The 19,909-nt window shown below is 41.4% G+C and overlaps 1 protein-coding gene and 1 long non-coding RNA gene across 4 annotated transcripts; both read right to left on the reverse strand.

Annotated features, from left to right (window-relative positions):
• Positions 1 to 262: 262 nt before the first annotated feature.
• Positions 263 to 9,261, reverse strand: mc2r (melanocortin 2 receptor). 3 transcript variants are annotated; one of them, XM_068323655.1, is made up of 4 exons: positions 9,077 to 9,261; positions 3,494 to 3,883; positions 2,967 to 3,342; positions 263 to 1,189 (listed from the first exon to the last, which is right to left on the reverse strand). In XM_068323655.1, the coding sequence occupies exons 3-4, from the start codon at positions 3,317 to 3,319 to the stop codon at positions 640 to 642; spliced, it is 903 nt and encodes a 300-aa protein (XP_068179756.1). In that variant the 5' UTR covers positions 3,320 to 3,342; positions 3,494 to 3,883; positions 9,077 to 9,261; the 3' UTR covers positions 263 to 639. The 3 variants fall into 3 exon arrangements, with proteins under 3 accessions (XP_068179756.1, XP_068179757.1, XP_068179755.1); XM_068323656.1 differs by lacking the exon at positions 3,494 to 3,883; XM_068323654.1 differs by having other exon boundaries at positions 2,967 to 3,883.
• A 222-nt stretch (positions 9,262 to 9,483) lies between these two features.
• LOC137601882 (uncharacterized) lies at positions 9,484 to 13,856 on the reverse strand. The gene is made up of 3 exons (XR_011037105.1): positions 13,756 to 13,856; positions 12,727 to 13,055; positions 9,484 to 10,765 (listed from the first exon to the last, which is right to left on the reverse strand). It is a non-coding gene; the product is annotated as an uncharacterized lncRNA (long non-coding RNA).
• Positions 13,857 to 19,909: the final 6,053 nt, after the last annotated feature.

A 19,909-nucleotide genomic window follows, 5' to 3' on the forward strand; every position in this document is an offset into this window, starting at 1 on the left:
ACCCAGGAACAGGGGTGTGAGAGAAACTTATTATTCCTGACTATTTCTGTTGACTTTTAACTATGTTATGATTTGTGATAATATATCACTTCTTAAAACCTGTATTCTTTATACTAAGGCAGTTCCCTAAGATTCTAAAAATCACTGTTTTGTTCGTTCGTTTTGTATCAGTTTATTGTAATATTTTGATACAATGCCCTACTCAGTAGAGCGCGGATCATAATCAGTCACACTCTCATAATTAAAAGATACGATAAAGCGGTTTGAGAAAATTAATCCTTTATTGATTTATTTGATAGAAAACATTATAATAAATTATGAAAGACATTGTGGAACATTTAACACAAATATAAAGATTTTTTATTTGTAATTACCCATCCAAAGGCTACAGTTTGATATAATTTTTTTCTGGCAACAGGGAGAAGGCTGTCTAACAATTTACGATGGAATTCACTTCAGTAGTTTTTATTAAAATAGGGTTAATATTTAAATCTACTAATCTACTAAGGTGATCATTATCCTGTTTGGCCCCTCCTTCAGTAGCGATGAACTGCATCTGGTCGTTTTGGTGTTAAACCAAAAAATGTGAAAATATGACCTCCTTAGTTGGGGTGATGTGTAAATACAGATTCTAAAGCATCATTGCCTCCAAAGTGAACAAATCATCAGCTTTTTGAAGGTTTGTCGAAGTTCTGCGATGCGAAAGGCATAGATAGCCGGGTCGATGAGGGCGTGACTCATCAGCAGCACCATGTGGAGCTGGAACAGCGATCGGTAACACTCACAATACGGGTTCATGGGGCACACCATGATAATAATTAGGTGGACAAAAAATGGAGACCAACAAACCAAGAATGAGCCAACCAGGATGGTGAGTGTCAGAGCCCCTCTCATGCTGTTACCTCGCCACCGTTGGTACCCACTTCTCCCGCTGCCACCGGGGAGGGCAGCGATGGTTCGGGCGTGGATACGGGCCAGCATGAACATGTAGCCATACAGGAGGCAGATCACCACCAAGGATACAATGAAGAAGACAACAAAGCAGGTCATGATGAAGTGGGAGTCAAAGAACCTCACCATGACCACAGCTAACACCCCACACATTGTCCAAATCACGCCCAAGATGGCTCCTGTGCGCCGCATCGTCATGATGTTGTGGTATCGGAGTGCATGGAAGATGGTGATGTAACTGAAAAGAGAAACAAATCATTTCATCACCTACTTAAATTATATTTGTAAGTTTGTCTTTCAGTTCTGGTGTTTCTTTCAGGCCCTTTGCCAACGGTGTATAAAATGAACGCACCCAGCCAGGCAGAATGAAGAGCTCAGTGAGCTGAAATGTGGTACGGATGTCACCTTCACAATTAGAAGATTCAAAAGATTCCGTAGTCAACTTTGAGGGTTATTAAAAAGGTATCAGAGTGTTAAACCAAGTCCCACAGTGGGGTCACAGTGCAGTAACGTCCCAACTCTCTGTTGATTCAGCATCTACACAGCTCCAAACCTCCTCTGGCATTAACATCAGCACAAACTCTATGGAGTTTCATGGACCATGGAAATCTTAATGCACAAGACATTTTTAAAAAATGCTATGCTTCTTTTTGTGGGACCAGTTTGGGCACGTGTCATCCAGCAGAATGAAGCAGGGTCCATTCAGATATGGGTTAGATTGGAGGACCTCAACCCCATTGAACACCTTTGGAGGACCTGGAATGGAGACTGTCCTTATCACCTTTGCGTCTGGCATTTTAATTCTAATGAATTTAAAATGGGATGTCATTAAAGGATCTGATGGTCTAAAAGTCCGGTTTCCTAGTCCCAGTCATTCATGTGATGCATGTTAAAGCCCTAATTATCACTATCTCTGTAATAAACAATTAAATGACTAACTCTTAAATTCCCATGCAGGCTGCTTGTCATTCTACTGGGAACTGTGATGAACCAGTAAGGTTCTACTCTGTTCCAAGGTCTGCCCACTGTCAGACACAACCCTGTACAGAAGCAGCTACAGAAACGTGATGAATGGATGACAATATCTCAGCTAGTTTGTTGATGTGATCAGTATTAACGCTAACACCAATAACAGCTGGCCAAAAGCAAAATATGAATGGATCAGCATGGAATTATTTGTGGTCTAATTTATGCTAGAGGTAAAGCAGATGGACTCACTGTGATGATAAAAATATATTCCAAATCACACATATCCAATCTGAAGCCATGAAAAAAATGTTAAGACGAGTAACAGTCAGTAATGTAAATTCGACATGACTCATGATAAAACATGCAGAACCACTGCCTTCCACCGTGTATCGCACACGTGTCAAACCCAAGGCCTGGGGGCCAAATGTGGCCCGCCACATCATTTTATGTGGACCACGAGTGCATGAAAAGTCAGTGTCTAAAAATAAACAGGGCAAAAGTTGCTTTGACCAAAACTACATTTCCTACACTGCAATAATTAAGCCTGTTTTACCTCAGACAAAAATGTTTTGAACAAAGTTAATGTCCTAACTTGTGTTTGATGTAATTTTTCTCTATTCGTTGGATAGTTTAATTGTTGATTGATGGATTTATGTGGGTTTCATAAGCTGACAAATTAATTTATGTTATAAAAGAGCAACAACCAAGGGTGAGCGACAGAGGGCAGAGCACATGCAGAGCTTCTCTCCCTAGAGACAGTCAGTGAACATGGCATTGAAACGAGTTTCACAGAGTTCACGGTACGGAATGCCCCCTAAAGGCTTGAGCTCCTTCACAGTTACTAAAGCTGTTTTTTTACTTTTATTTGACATGGAAAAAGGGATGCTGTAAGCATTGTGCTTTCTTTGTTTGGTGTCTTATTGTCGTCAATTAACGGGGAGGTGTGGAAAATAATAACACATCAAAGATTAAAATCCATTCTACACTCTAAATGCTAAAAAAATACCTTTAAGTGGTTTCTGTGTAGCTTATAATCCAATACATACCGATCCACAGCAATAGCCAAGAAACTGAAAATGGAGCCCACAAATGACATACACAGTAGTGAGTCCATCACGTCATCAAGATTCCTCTCTGACGAGCCTCTTTTCTCTAGATGTCCCACGTCAGCGATCACAATCATCAGGTTCTCCCAGGTTTTGGTGATGCTGGCGATAGTGTTGAAAGCCGCCAGGCTGCAAATGAAGCAGTACATGGGCGAGTGGAGGTTCCTGTTCCATATGACAGCCACCACAACCAGCAGATTCTCAGCCAAGCTCACGACACCGATGGTGAAGAAGAGATGGATGGGGACCGTCACCTCCGGGCAGTCTGACTGGTTCACCGCGCTGGCATTCATCCTTCTTGGGGTGTTGAGAGCCGCTGGAGGACAAATGTTCACAAAGGATTTTGAATCGGTTTTTAATATTGTGTTGGACAATGTTTTTCAGTCATCCTCTGCATGTGTTTAGGTTCACTTCTTATGTTGTGCTGTTCACACAAGTTAAGGCAATCACCAGAGGTTCTGACCGACCTTTATGTGTCACATTCTATGTGGTGATCTTTTCTCCATTTAGTAATTCCACGAGGTCAAATAAAATGAAACACACACAGGAATGTTGACCACAGGCTCCTTACTGCACTCGGTTTGTTGCTGGCTACAAAAAGTCCTTTCCACCTATAGCCCTGTTTCACCTGAGGTAGTTTTGGCTCAGCTCGGTCATGATCTGCAGTCATGTGGGCTTATCTGCCTCCCACTGTGCTGTTTAAGCAGGGGAAGAGCAATTGATTTTTTCATTCAATTGTTTGTCCAGGGCCCAGTGCTAAAGTGGTTCAAATGACGTTGCAGTGAAGAGGTGGTGTATTGACCCATGCCAGTCCAATTCCATCTGCTCTCTCTTGGTAAGAACACATGGTGTGCCACCTGTAGAAAGACAAGTTTTTTATAATACAGCAAGTGTTTTTATTTTTATACTTTAAAAAGAAGACTGATTTGATTTTTAAAATCATGTTTATTCCTTAAAGTCAAAATTCAAGATAGTCACGTTGACACAAAATCCAAAGATTCACGTAAACAGGAAGCCACATTTCAAAAAAACAAGTAATAAGAAATGTAGGAAAAATGAGCAAAATATATGTGAAATAAACCACTGACTGAACACAAGTTCCTCACTCAAGGCACCGCGGCAGTACCCAGGAGGTGAACAGCACCTCTTCAACTACCAATCCACATTCCATAATGTGGTCTTGATCTTGATTTAACCGAAAGTCAAGTTGTTTTTCAAGTAAATTGAAAAACAAATTTGTTGTTAAACTCTGTGAAACTGTCTAGTTTTAATAGCGTCACTGTTCACTGACTCTGTGAGGAGAAAAGCCTGCATGTGCTCTGCCCTCTTTTACTCACTTCAGACCACTGGTCTCACGTGTTAATAAGCTGTGAGTAACAGAGCTTCTTGATCACCCCCCCCCCCCCAAAAAAAAAACAACAACAAAAAAACAAACGTCTGGTGACTCCTTTTTTTATTCCTGAATAACAAACAAACATACTTTTGAATCAGTAATGGAGAAGCTGACCTGGGTGACTGACCCTGATAGAGTCTCGATGAAACACCGTTCACACCGTTCGATGACTCACAGTGACTCATCTGACTGGTTAGTCACTCAAATCTGTTTTTTACAAAGACAACCCAAGGTGATGAAGCCTCCTCGTCAGTCTGTTATAGCAGTCCAACAACACATACACCTGACTAAAGGAGTGTTGCTTCAATCCTTAAAGAACAATCAGTGAATACATCGACTAGTCTGGCATCTGTCAAGAATAATATATCACTGACTATTCTTATTTTCTGCCTTCATTTCCATTTCTAAAATATTTTTTTGATTAAGAGCCAAAGGACATAATTTCTAATGCATATGACAGAGTTCATTTGGTTTGAAAACCAGACTGACTTTGTGATTGTCTTCTCATAGTCATCATCATCATAACTAAATGAAGGAACTATTTGTAGATATGGACACTGAGTTTGGAATCCTGCCAGGCTGCAGACTACTGATCATTACACCGAGACCCCTGATCCATGTGTTCCTTGTCAGTCTCAATGTTTCAGAATCATCTAGCCTTCACATGGGCTTCACACTTCTGTAATTTTGTAAAAATATAATCAGCAACTTATTATCAGATATTTGTCAGCTGCAGTTCTGGGAAAATAGCTTGTCAGAAATAAAAATGTGAAGCTTTCCTTGTATTGGTGTCAGCAGTGGGTGTCTTGCTATTCAAGGGGTTAACTGATTGCTGTAGTCAATTAATCTAACATAATGTAACTGGTACGCGTTTGACATAAATAAATAAAGGCGGGGACTGAGGCCTCTTCCTTTTCATGAAGTAAGAAGAAACAGATAGGGTAGATAAGATGACACATGTTTTTCAGAACTGAGCTGTCATATTCCAGCAGGGTTCAGCAGAAAAGCAAGCTGGAGGGGTCTTAAATTAATAAGTGGGAGTTTTGAGGTGTTTCCTTTTTGATGACTGACTGACTGACTAACTAACTACCTAGGTTTTAAACTAACTAGTTTTTGAACTAACTTTCTAATCCACTAGGTTTTAAGCAAACTAGGCACTAAAATAACTACCGGTAGGTTTGGAACTATGTCTTGAACCAATTCACTTGTTTTTGAAATAACTAGGTTTAAATTAACTTTTTTTTAAACTAACTAACCCACTAGGTTTTGAACTAATTGGGCTCTAAACTCACCAGGTTTTGAATTAACTAGGTTTTTGAATAATTATTTAACATAAACAGTGTATTATGTTGTTATTTAATTATTGTTTATGTTTACACTGTATGTACTTTCACACCCATCCTGCTTTATGTGCTTGCAATTGCCCCTTGGAGACAAATAAAGTTTTATGAATTGAATTGAAGTCTCCACCTGGCATCTACGTAGCTTACACAGTCTTCTGCCAGTGAAGCTATATGTTCTGATGGGAGCTACACACTAGCTTTAGTAGGTCATATGCTATTAGAATGTTGGCAGCTCAGATCACCGCCTCAGTCTTGGTGTTAGGATGCTAACATTTTCCAATTTGCAAACAGAGTTGCAGAACTTCAACTTCTTTTTAGATATAAAGTGCTCTGGTTTTAGAATTCTTTTTGTTATTTGCTGAGTGTTTACCCTTACCCTTACCCATGGTGGGTTGGTTTTATTTTCTTTAAAAATTGAATTCAGAAGTTTCTTTCATGGAAAACATGAGACCTGTCCCTGAATATGAAAGAGAATTATGTGGTAATTTTGTGTCTTTATTGTAAAATAGACAGCTGAGGAAGAGACAGGAATTGCAGACGGACAACATGTGGCAAAGAACCACAGACTGAATAAAACTTGTTGCCAATACGCACATTTTACCGGGTTAGGTAAATGCCATCAGTAAAACAGCTCAGCCATTGTCCTTGATATGGTATTACTTAAGGATAATTGCAACAATGAATTAAGGAAACTGATTTAATCGCCTTAAATGATATGAACAAGATTAATTCAGATTAATTTTGGTAAGAGTTTCTATTGGTTTTGATCTATTTTGGGAAAACTGTCCGGTGCTAGAGTACTGTGTAAAGTGAACTTAAACTTATTGCTAAAGGAAGAGAAAATTCCTCACTTTCACTGCACCAATAAATCAATGAGCTCCAACAGGAGGTCCAACTCACTACTTAGAATAACATGTAAAATTCCTATGAAGCAAAATCCAAACATATAAAGCTGTAAAAAGGCCAATATGACAGAGAGTGGAATTATCCCCACAGGTGGTGTAAACAGTGCAGGAAATAATTTCTTTGGTGTTTTTCTGTGTGTACACGTGTAACTCTGTTACCCAAGACAGGACACTTTGGAACAATTCCAAAGGCCATTATTTTCCCTGTGTTTAGTCAGTGTTCTGCTGCTTTTGTTCTCATTACTAACCCATGTGCCTGTAAACAATTTTTAATACATATTATTCTGTGGCAAATACAAGTCTAATTTATGGATCTAGGACATGGTTTCCTTTAGAATTATGAGAAATGAGTGAGTGTAAAATACATATAATTATGTATTATAATCATATATTTTAATAATAATAGCTAACTTTTTTCACAGGAACACGATACCTACAGTCATAAAACATTCTAGACGTGACTGGTTCTGTGTTATAACTTCTTATCCTATGGATTGTTGTGGTCGTTTGAGGAGGTGACTAATAGGGTTTACTCAGGGGGGAGGACTTCAACAACCACTCTAATAGTCCATGAGGTGTATAATCCTTTAATAATATATGTGTAAATATTTTCATTGTTGGTCATTACTTAAGTGTGTCATTGTCATGCATTTTTATGAACCTGTGCTGCGTCACCAATGGTCGTTACATAAGATAGTAAAAAGCATCAGCTTCACGAAAACCTTTAACGGGTGTGTGTTTGTGTGTGAAGGGGTGGATTCAGGCATGAGATAGACTGTCAACTATTACATTATTCTCTAGTGTGTTTTCATTATTACTGGAAAGCACTTTGTTCAGTGCTTGTGCAGTTGTGAAGGGTTATATAAATATATTTCATTTTGTTCAGTGTATCCATGTAATCTACATCATCTACACATTCATCTGTATGCTCTCTGATGGCTTGAAGTCCTGAACACATTTGCATTCCATGAGTATTATTTTTGCTGATATGTAATAATTCGCTGCAGGGATCATTAAAATTTAACATACGTCCTCCTACAGACATGATTTAATAAATATGAAAAATAACATTCAGCGCTTCATCATTGGGGATCAATGTGTACTATATATATATATATATCAATATATATATACACACACATATACTGTATATATATACTGTATATATATGTATATATATATATATACTGTATATATATATACACAGTATGTGTGTGTGTTTTGTTCTTTTACAAATCTTTTATATAGACATAGTCTGTAATATTTTCTCAAATACTGAATGACTGAATCACAATGCAAAACCAGCAATAAGACTTTGAATTGTGTGAGCTGCTCATATTCAAAATCTTAAAGATATCCAGATTTTAACTCTTAACTAATGATGACCATTGTTTTTGCACCTACCAATTCAGTGACCACTGAGAAGTAGACGTGCTGAACAAACAACCCAAACCCGTATTCATTCATGTTTGAATATATAGTATAGCATCATTCTTGGAACTCCTTGTTTAATCTATTTTTATCCATTCCTTTGCGGTACCAGAACTCGGACGCACTCCACCTCCACACTCGATTTACCTCTCCATCTTCTCTTTCTCGCTGATCAAACAGCCGGCTAAATAACATTTGACATGGGTTATAAAGTTAGATGTGACTCATAATCAAATGATCCATCCCTCCACGCTGCATAACATGGAAGATAAAGGTAAACTAGTTTGCACAGGAGTGACATGTAGCAGTTTTTTTTTAGATTACTACATACTGGGAAAGGTAAGATCCTCATGTCCAAATCACAAGCAGCTGCAGACAGCTTGAGACAAAATTTGTTAAGTCATGACAACAGATGATCGGGTGAACAGAACAGTGAAGCTTTTAAGTGGTAGCAGGTTCACCAGAAAGTACTGTAGATTTGACATACTGTATTTTAGGATCATCACTTGAAGTAATGATACATGCTATTACATTTTTTTGAAAAATGAAAATCATTTCATTTTTGTTTTTACTATGATGCTGTGTCATTTGCAATGAAGCTGCCTCTGCATGCTGTTCGTTGGGGGTTTTTTTCCCATCACATCCTGGCCTCATTTTTCTTCAGCTTGCGCTTGGAGGTAAAGCATTTCCGAACAGCATGCTCTCCTGATGGAGCCGTTATTACCTGGAGTGCTTCTTCTATATTACCCATAGACGGACATGCTAATAATCAGTGCTGTGGCTTGGGTTTATATTAAAATTCAGATCGTTGAGTATCCACCTACATCTTTGTTGGAATGTTATAGTAATATTTTTGAACATTATAAATTCATAGAAAAAGGAAGGTGACTGATGAGAGTCCCTTATACATATTTGAGGACACCTTGTGCTGTAAATGCTGAAATTTGGATAGAATACAGAATAATATGAAAGCCTTACCTGTTTCTTTGGTCTGCCAGTCACTCTGGAAAAGAAGCTTCTGATGTAATTTTTCTGTTTATAGTGTCTGTGCAGCGTTTGAACAAATGGCAGAGACATAAGCACTGAAGTAAACTTTATGTAGTTGATCGGGTCGTACTGCTGTGATAGCCTTGAACAGCTACCTCACCAAGGCTGTGAGGCCTGTTTCCTCTGTTTATTTGTTTTTCTTTTTGGCAGGAAGTCCTTGTATGATGTCAGAACGAGGACAGTGTGTACCAGCACACACCGTATTAACTCAGTGTCTTTTTTTTTTACCTAATAAATTGGTATACAGTATTACTAAAAATAATAATTATTGGTCCAAAAGTGTAAGGTAAAACCTTTTATCCAGTGATTGAATTCACACTACAAAATTGTGAGCTTCTTTTTCATGGATGGTAGCTAAATGTTTAAATGTGGTATGCATACAGTGTAGCAATAGTCGATGTTTTCAATCTCGCTGGAGTACATTGCATTCCCAACTAATTCCCAACAGGATTTTTAGTCAGTGAGGAAAGATAAATCACTGAAATCTACACACATTGTGACTGCCATAATTAATCCCATCAGGTCTGTACAACTTTGTGCTCTAGCTCAGTCTCTTCTCACATTGTAGCCTAATGTAGACCTGTAGGGTCATTCCTGGATACACATCTCTGATGTAAGAGGATGAGGGCCAAAGATAATGTCTGCAAGCAATAAGAGCTGCTGGATAAATGAGACACGGGACTCTGAAGAGGGCCAGGGACTGGGTTCCTGCATACCCAGATGTTGTGGTCAGAATTTAAATAGCTTTATACAAATAACACCATGAAGTTAGTGTATGTTATAAAGGTGAGCAGTCACAGAGCTATCACTACTCACACCTTCAACTTCAGCCAGTAGTTACCACCAGCACCAGCCTTGCCAGCAAATTATCCTTCACAATCTTCTTGCTATTTGGTCAGGAAAATCAACAAATCTGCAGAGGCTATAAAGGAATAGTGTGGGTTACATGCCTGAGGTTGCTGCTCTGTAACCTGAAGCTCAGCTGCCATTCATCTGTCCAGGTTTGTTTGTTCAACAAGGGAAGTTGGAATTTCACTTTCATATTTTTTTTCATATCTTACCAAAATTCACTTACGTGATTTCTATCCAACGGCTTATTTTTTTCTACACCATCATTAATGAGGCGATAGCAATCCACTCGTCTACAGCCATTTATCCGACGTATGGGTCACAGGTCTGCTGAAGCCTATCTCACCTGGCTACGGGTGAAAGGTATAAGACGCCAGCTCATCGCAGAGCCACATGAAAGACAAACAACCACTGACACTCATTCTTAAAGTTTTGGTCACTGAAGCTGCGTGTTGTTGGAGTTGGCAGGAAGCTGGAGAGAACCCACATAGACACGAGGAAAACATACAAATGCCATGCAGGAATCCAGTCCAGAACCTTCTTTTCACTGTGAAATCACGTCACCCAAGCCTGCCCAACCGTCCATCCATCCATCCATCCATCCAGTGTTCTTCAACTGCTTATCCATGGCGAGTTATGGAGGCAACAGTCTCAGGAGGGATGTACATACTTCCCTGTACCCAGACACTTCTCCAGCTCTTCCGGGGGGATCCCGAGGCGTTCCCAGGCCAACAGAGAGACATAGTCCCTCCAGCGTGTCCTAGGTCTTCCCTGAGGAAGGAAAATCATTTCAGTTGCTTGTATCCAGAATCTTGTCCTTTCGGTTATGACCCAAAGCTCATCTTAATATACTTATATACTTGACCAACAGACTTAAGAACTCCTTCATCCCCCGAGCCATTACACTTCTCAACTCCTATCTAGGGAAGATGAAGAAGAGAGTCTACACGAAAGCTGATGAATGACACAAACAATGCGCCAAAAACAATGCAAACACTATAGACATTTCACTCTACCCATGCCTAACTAGGCCTGTTTATCTACGTCTTTTTATTCCTATGCCTATTTATGCCTATTTGTATATTCTTGGTGGGTTATTTCTTACTTTCTTTTTGGTGTTGGTACTATTTTCTATGTGCTGGTGCTACTTTCTGTGTGCTTTTCCTGTGTTTTTGTGTACTCACTGTGCTGTGTGCCACAGAAGTTAATTGCCCTGACGAAAGTGATCAATACAGTTCTACTTTATCCACCATTAAATATTTGATTAATTCACAGTTGACCTTATCGTACCCTGCAGCCCTGTTGGCCAGAGTCAAGGTGCTTAGTGTGGTCACACTCATGTGCGTTAATTGTGCAGTAGCCCTTCGTAACACTAGTTTGAAGTGCTCAAACATTTTTTGTCAGTGGGCTATAGACTGAAACAGGATGGAGTTCTTGTCTTCCAGTTCATAACAGTCTTTCTAATGTTACAAATCTCTTTCTCTTTACAAATAACCAATTTGTTTTATCTACCAATATTCACATTTTAGGACATTAAAACAAACAAACACTTCAAGGGTCTGTGATGGCATTGTTCAGTAATTCTACAAGAGAAATTATTCACTGAATTATCCAGTTCTGCAGGAGGATTGGTATCAAACAATAAAGAGGCCAGAGATATTTTCTTATTAAGATAAGAGATAAGTCATGCCTCAAGCCAATATCGGTTGCTTATTCAGTTAGGGTTGCTGTAAACCCATACAAGATGATGTCTGTGTTATGAGATAGGGATTATTGGTAAATATCTGGAACAGCCAGACCACCATTATGCCATGGTTTTAACTTTATGTCACTTTTCTTATTACTCCACAAAACGGAGGAGAACAATGATTTGACTCTTTAACCCAGTCTGCAGGAGTAGTACTGGGGGTTCAGCTGAGAGAGCAGTAATGCAATAACCTCAAAGTACCCAAATAAGTACATCAAATTCAAACTATTCATTCGTGTCCCAAATCCTATATTTCCATACTTAGCCTGACCAGATTGAGCAAGTTAGTGCCTTTACTGTTAAAATACAGTAAAACATGATACAGCTAAATATCATTACCAAAAAGGCGCAAGCATGGGGAATGATGGGCATGTCTCATCCTCAATGAACTTCACCTTTGCTAAGTAAGAGGAAGGAGTGAGCCTTATGAGAGTTATCAAGCATGTAAAATTATGGCAGACGAAAAAGCTTCATTAGAGAATGACAAGAACATATGTATACGGTATATCTGAGGATGAGCAAATGTCACCCTTTTTGCAGATAAAGTTTAGTTTAATCTTGGTGGCTATAAATATATGCATATAGTATACATATATACATATACGTTATATATGTGTATATAAATTGGCAAAATCCCTTTCTGCAGGACAGAGAGGGTCAAACTTTGAATTCACTGCTATCAGATATAAAATCCATCTCAGATATTTAGTGAGTGAATGAATGCATGTTTCAAATAATATAAATGCAACACTTGATTGTTGATTTGTGTGGTTTGACCATTTTAAATGATGCAGTCTATAAATTTATTATATCATTAATATAATATTGAACTGTATGGTATGATTGTTCTTAAATGATGTATATTTAGATGTAATGTTGTCTATATGCATCACTTCAGCTTCAAGATTCTCACTATATTTTGACTGCGTTGTCCCTGTCAAATACATACATAAATAAATAGACAAATACATACATACATACATACAAACATAAAGGGCGGCAGAGTGGCGCAGTGGGTAGCGCTGTCGCCACACAACAAGTCCCGCTCTGTGCGGAGTTTGCATGTTCTCCCCGTGTCCGCGTGGGTTCTCTCCGGGTTTGCCGGCTTCCTCCCACCTCCAAAAACATGCACTTCAGGTTGATTGGCCGATCCATATTGCCCGTAGTGTGTGTGTGCATGTTTGTCTGTCTCTGTGTAGCTCCGCGGTGCACTGGCGTCTTGCCAGAGTTTCCCCCTCCTCACGCCCTAAGTCAGCTGGGATAGGCTCCGGCTGACTTAGGCTGACAAGAAGAAGTCTTATGCATTCACTTCACCTTCACACAAGAGGGCAATGAAAAGTCAAACATTTCAACTCTTTATGGGTGGGTGCACAACAAAGTCTCGAGAGCGTGAAGCAAAATGTTGTTCAACTGATACAAACTGATATTCATTTTTTACACTATTATCATGAGGGTTGTGTCAACAGGACAGCAAAAAGACGCCACTTTCAAATAAATTCACTGTGGAATTAATAACAACTAGAGTTAGATGCGGTTAGTTCAATGCTAACATAATTGACGGGCTAGCGCGTTAGCATTTTTAGCGCGATACCTTCCCAGAAGGTATTCTAAAGAATGACAGGTCCTTGTCTTCGCGTCTTTTTGCTGTTCTGTTGACACAACCGTTTATCGCGCAGGTAACCATGATACTTTTGGTGTAAATCGCATCTAGAGCTGCACTGTTTTTTATGGCTGTCAAGCTATGTTGGGCGCAAGTGACTTATGACGCCCATGTGACCACTGAATGCGGAAGCTGCTGCAGCGATTTTAAGCTTTTTTGACCAAACGGATGATGCTACACATATAAAATTTATATTTTCTTCTATTTTTCATAATGATGAATTACATAATGTGTCACTTAAAATTGACTTCACTGTTCCTTTAAACACAAATTAAGTTTCTAAATCACAAATAAAATCCACAAAATGTCCGCAAATATAAATACTTGAACATAAAGAAAAACATCTACACTTACAGCCACTGCTTTCTGGAGGATTGGCATGGAGGATTGCACTCGATTGTGACGTTGGAACACATACGATTTCCTCACGCTTTCCAACTCCGCGCGCATCGGGGCTCTACTTCCTACTTCCTGTTTTCTGTTTCCTGTTACCGCTAACTTTCGGTCCTTCAAAATAAAAGCATTGCGATCTTTCTAAAAAGCTTAAAACAATAATAAAACACATTTATATAATGAAACCAGTATTTTAACGTTTTAAGCACATTTTAACAAACTCAGGGCAGAACACATTTTAATTTCTTACTAAATCCTTGTCCGATGTGTACAAAAAAGTCAGATGTGACAGCTCACTGGTTCATAAACTAAAAATAGTGGCACATTCAATTTCAAACATAAGAGCATTCACGCTCAATGCTACAGAAGTACACAGCATGGTATTGGCTCTTAGAACGTCACCATGACACACAACAGCAGCACAAATAGATTGATTAATGACATATGAGAAATGCAAATTCCATCCCTTGGAATAATATTGTCTATTTTTTGTAATACAAAAATATGAATATTCGCTTCTCGACCTTTTGGCTAAGACTGCGGTCACTCCCGTTTGGCAGGACTTTTTCATACCCATTGAATTAGTTCCTGGCTACTTGGGAGTACATTCTATCATTTCATTTGTTTGAAATTGAATTGCTGTCTTTGCACTTTTCTCTTTTTGCACTTTAGGTCAACTTGAAGGTAATGTAGCCGCAAGAGGACACAAGCCAGTGTCTTATTGTGCCGGTCCCAAGCCCGGATAAATACAGAGGGTTGCGTCAGGAAGGGCATCCGGCGTTAAACTTTTGCCAAATCAAACATGCGAATCAAACCTATGACTTCCATACTGGATCGGTCGAGGCCCGGGTTAACAAAGACCGCCATCGGCGCTGTTGACCTACAGGGCGCCGGTGGAAATTGGATTACTGTTGTTCAAAGAAGGAGAGGAGGAAAGTGCGTTCGCTCGAAGAAAGAGAAGAGGAACACCAAGAGTATAGGACTGAGAGTAGGGACGCTGAATGTTGGAACTATGACAGGAAAAGGTAGAGAGTTGGTTGACATGATGCAGAGAAGGAAGGTAGACATACTGTCTGTCCAGGAGACCAGGTGGAAAGGTAGCAAGGCTAGAAGTTTAGGAGCAGGGTTCCAGTTGTTCTATCATGGTGTAGATGGGAAGAGAAATGGAGTAGGAGTTATCTTGAAGGAGCAGTTTGTTAGGAATGTCCTGGAGGTAAAAAGAGTGTAGGACAGAGTGATGAGTCTTAAGCTAGAAATAGAAGGTGTGATGTTCAATGTTGTTAGCGGGTATGCTCCACAGGTAGGATGTGAGCTGGAGGAGGAGGAGAAATTCTGGTCGGACTTTTATGAAGTGATGCAGAGCATGCCTAGAAGTGAGAGAGTTGTCATTGGAGCAGACTTCAATGGACATGTTGGTGCAGGAAACAGAGGTGATGAGGAGGTGATGGGCAGGTTTGGTATCCAGGAGAGGAACGCAGAAGGACAGATGGTAGTTGACTTTGCAAAAAGGATGGAAATGGCTGTAGTGAATACTTTCTTCCAGAAGAGGCAGGAACATAGAGTGACCTATAAGAGTGGCGGTAGGAGCACACAGGTAGACTACATCTTGTGTAGACGGTGTAACCTGAAAGAGATCAGCGACTGCAAAGTAGTGGTAGGTGAGAGTGTAGCCAAACAGCATAGGATGGTGGTGTGTAGGATGACTCTGGTGGTGAGGAAGATCAAGAGGGCAAAGGCAGAGCAGAAGACAAAATGGTGGAAGCTGAAAAAGGAAGAGTGTTGCATGACTTTTAGGAAGGAGTTAAGACAGGCTCTGGGTGGTAAGGAGGTGCTTCCAGATGACTGGACAACTACAGCTAATGTGATCAGGGAGACAGGTAGGAGAGTACTTGGTGTGTCATCTGGAAGGAAAGTAGATAAGGAGACTTGGTGGTGGAATGAGGAGGTACAGGAGTGTATACAGAGAAAGAGGTTAGCCAAGAGGAAGTGGGACACTGAGAGGACTGAGGAGAGTAGACAGGAGTACAGGGAGATGCAGCGTAAGGTGAAGGTAGAGGTAGCAAGGGCCAAACAAGAAGCCTTTGATGGCTTGTATGCTAGGTTGGACAGTAAGGAGGGAGAGACTGATCTATACAGGTTGGCAAGACAGAGAGATAGAGATGGGAAGGACGTGCAGCAGGTTAGGGTGATTAAGGATAGGGATGGAAGTCTATTGACAGGTGCCAGTAGTGTGATGGGAAGATGGAAAGAGTACTTTGAAGAGTTGATGAACGTGGAAAATGAGATAGGACAAAGACTAGAAGAGGTGACTGTTGTGGACCAGGATGTAGCAAAGATTAGTTAGGATGAAGTGAGGAGGGCATTGAAGAGGATGAAGAGTGGAAAGGCAGTCGGTCCTGATGATATACCTGTAGAGGTATGGAAGTGTCTAGGAGAGGTGGCAGTAGAGTTTCTGACTGGGTTGTTCAACAGGATCTTAGATAGTGAGAAGATGCCTGAGGAATGGAGGAGAAGTGTGCTGGTGCCCATTTTTAAGAACAAGGGAGATGTGCAGAGTTGTGGCAACTACAGAGGAATAAAGCTGATGAGCCATACAATGAAGTTATGGGAGAGAGTAGTAGAAGCTAGACTAAGGGCAGAAGTGAACATTTGTGAGCAGCAGTATGGTTTCATGCCAAAAAAGAGTACTACAGATGCAGTATTTGCTTTGAGGATGTTGATAGAGAAGTACAGAGAAGGCCAGAGGGAGCTGCATTGTGTTTTTGTAGATCTGGAGAAAGCTTATGACAGGGTGTCCAGAGAGGAACTGTGGTATTGTATGAGGAAGTCTGGAGTGGCAGAGCCGTATGTTAGAGCGGTGCAGGACATGTATGAGGACTGTAAGACAGTGGTGAGGTGTGCTGTAGGTGTGACAGAGGAGTTCAAGGTGGAGGTGGGATTGCATCAGGGATCCGCTCTGAGCCCCTTCTTGTTCGCTATGGTGATGGACAGGCTGACAGACGAGGTTAGACAGGAATCTCCATGGACTATGATGTTTGCAGATGACATTGTGATCTGCAGTGAGAGCAGGGAACAGGTGGAGGAGAAGCTAGAGAGGTGGAGGTTTGTCCTGGAAAGGAGAGGAATGAAGGTTAGCCGTAGTAAGACAGAGTACATGTGTGTGAATGAGAGGGACCCAAGTGGAAGAGTGAGGTTACAGGGAGAAGAGATCAAGAAGGTGGAGGATTTGAAGTACTTAGGGTCAACAGTCCAGAGCAATGGAGAGTGTGGAAAAGAGGTGAAGAAGCGTGTCTAGGCAGGATGGAACGGGTGGAGGAAAGTGTCAGGTGTGATGTGTGATAGAAGAGTTTCAGCTAAAATGAAAGGAAAGGTGTACAAAACTGTGGTGAGACCAGCGATGTTGTTTGGCCTAGAGACAGTGTCACTGAGGAAAAGACAGGAGACAGAGCTGGAGGTAGCAGAGATGAAGATGCTGAGGTTCTCTCTGGGAGTGACCAGGAAGGATAGGATCAGGAATGAGTACATCAGAGGGACAGCACATGTTAGAGGTTCTGGAGATAAAGTCAGAGAGGCCAGACTGAGATGGTTTGGACATGTCCAGAGGAGAGATAGCGAATATATTGGTAGAAGGATGCTTAGTTTTGAACTGCCAGGCAGGGGGCCTAGAGGAAGACCAAAGAGGAGGTTTATGGATGTAATGAGGGAAGACATGAAGGTAGTTGGTGTGAGAGAAGAGGATTCAAAGGACAGGGCTAGATGGAGGAAATTGATTCGCTGTGGCGACCCCTGAAGGGAAAAGCCGAAAGGAAAAGAAGGTCAACTTGAAGGTAAGTTGTTCTTTTATTCAAATTTATTGTTTTTTAGCGTTTTAAAAGTAACTTATTGGTATTTATTTAGTTTTTTTTAGTGGTGCCTCTAGCCATGTCGGCTGCACCAGCCGGCAAGCGGAGGCACCACAGTCTGCGTTTTAAATTCAAAGAAAAGGACGGCAAGCTAATGGGGATGTCCAGGTTGGACTTCTCCCGCAAGCTGATCCAGAAAACTCTTGGCTTTAGACCCGAGGATTTGAATTCTATTTTCGGACTGCCTTTCAACAAAGGCTTTGATGTAAGTTTTCGCACGGCCCCACTGTTAAATGGTTTTTGGACACGCTTTGAGAACGCTAAGACCCAGTTTTCTGTGTTTGACATTGAGAAACTGACTGACAATGCCGCCAAAACGATCATTGTCAGAATGTTCAATGAGACGGTCAATGCAGAGGATATTTGTTTATGGCTGGGCAGATATTGCATGGCTAGAGGACAGGCTACCAAGGTCAGGGATGAAGATGGGATTTTGAACTGTGCCTGGAGGGTGCCCATCCAACAATGGCAAGACCCTCTGGGCTTCCAGGGCCTGAAATCTCTGCCCTCCATGACAGTCCTGGGAAACAACCGGGGCCACGGTTACTAGGGCCAGCCCAAGCTATGCCACAAGTGTGGCAAACATGGGCACCTGGCAGAGGCATGCGACCAAATCATTTGTGGGAAGTGCAAAGAAATCGGTCATTCTTCCGAAGAATGTACCAATGGCAGGAAGTGCAATCTCTGTGGGGCTTCCACTCACCTCTTCCGAGACTGCCCACTTTCATTTGCCAACAAATTAAAGGCCAAAAAGACACAGGAAAATGAAGCCAATTAAGCAGAAAATGGCTGCCCAGGTGCAGCAAATGTGCTAAATGAAGAGGCGGGGCTGGGAGTTTCAAACTTTCCGCCAAAAACCATGGTTGGAGGAGAACAGCCCGGTGAGGCGGGAAAAGGGGAGGGGCCTGAGATCCGTCCTGCAGAAGGAACTGAAGAAGCAGGTGGGCGGAGCCAGGACTTGGGTGCAGCTAGATATGATTCTCCTGATGAGGACTCCACAGGGAGTCTCATCACAGTGGGGGAAGACGAGTCCAGCGATAACCCCCTCCCCGACACCCAGCCCAGCAATAAGAGGACTGCGTCTGAACTGTCCAGCTCTGAGGCTGTAGAAGCCTCAGAGAAGAGGGGGAGAGCTGAGTCCGATTCTCAGAGCCCTCCTGTGGAGCAGTACAAAGCCTCCCCCCCAGTTCACCCAATCAGTACTCTTTTTTAAATATAGTACTTCAATCAACTCCGTTGGAGAGACGTGCAAATATTGGCTTCCGGAGGTCAGAATCTCAGGAATCACCTCCAGACTGTGTGGAGATAGTGAAATGAGATTCTTCCACATCACCAGAAATGAACCTGTCTTGAATGTAGTCCGGGATTACTAAAGTATCTATCTATCTATCTATCTATCTATCTATCTATCTATCTATCTATCTATCTATCTATCTATCTATCTATCTATCTATCTATCTATCTATCTATCTATCTATCTATCTATCTATCTATCTATCTATCTATCTATCTATCTATCTATCTATCTATCTATCTAATTATTTATTGTCTTTTAAAACGTTGTACCAGTCCATTTTAAAAAATACTCATTACTCTCACCTTTTCCACCATCAATGTGAGAAGTGTGAAGTCGCGAGTTAGAGCCCGGAGTGTTTTATCATTTGTTAACACTTTTAAGTCAGATGTGTTTTTACTTCAACAATGTGGCTAACCTCTCCTCTCCAAGGAACCATCACCTTATTGTGGTGGAGAGGTTTGTGTGCCCTAAGGATCCTGGGAGCTATGTTGTCGGGAGTCTTGTACTCCTGGTAGGGTCACCCAAGGCAAACAGGTCTCAGGTGAAGGGCCAGACAAAGAATGGTTCAGAAGATCCCATGAAAAACGGAAAAGGGAAATATGTGACCCTGCTCGGAGGAAGCCCGGGGCCCACGTCTGGAGCCAGGCCTGGACGGAGGGCCCGTCAGCGAGCGTCTGCCACGGGGCCCGGCCGGGCTCAGCCCGAAAAGGCAATGTGGATTCTTCCCACCCCTGTGGACCCACCACCCGCAGGGCAGACCGATGGGGTCGGGTGCGCTGCCATATGGGTGGCAGTGACGACAGGGGGTCACGACGGACCAGACCGGGCGGCAGAAGTTGGCTTTGGGGACGTGGAATGTCACCTCACTGGCGGGGAAGGAGCCGGAACTTGTGTTGGAGGTGGATCCAAACTCCTG

Source organism: Antennarius striatus, chromosome 9, assembly GCF_040054535.1.
Source record: "Antennarius striatus isolate MH-2024 chromosome 9, ASM4005453v1, whole genome shotgun sequence".
Lineage (NCBI taxonomy): Eukaryota > Metazoa > Chordata > Actinopteri > Lophiiformes > Antennariidae > Antennarius > Antennarius striatus.

Excerpts from the sequence above, each read along its gene's own strand:
- mc2r (XM_068323656.1), bottom strand. The coding sequence starts at position 3,319 with ATGAATGCCAGCGCGGTGAACCAGTCAGACTGCCCGGAGGTGACGGTC. Across the intron at positions 1,190-2,966 it reads TTGGCTATTGCTGTGGATCG|TTACATCACCATCTTCCATG; the intron begins GTATGTATTGGA and ends TTCTCTTTTCAG.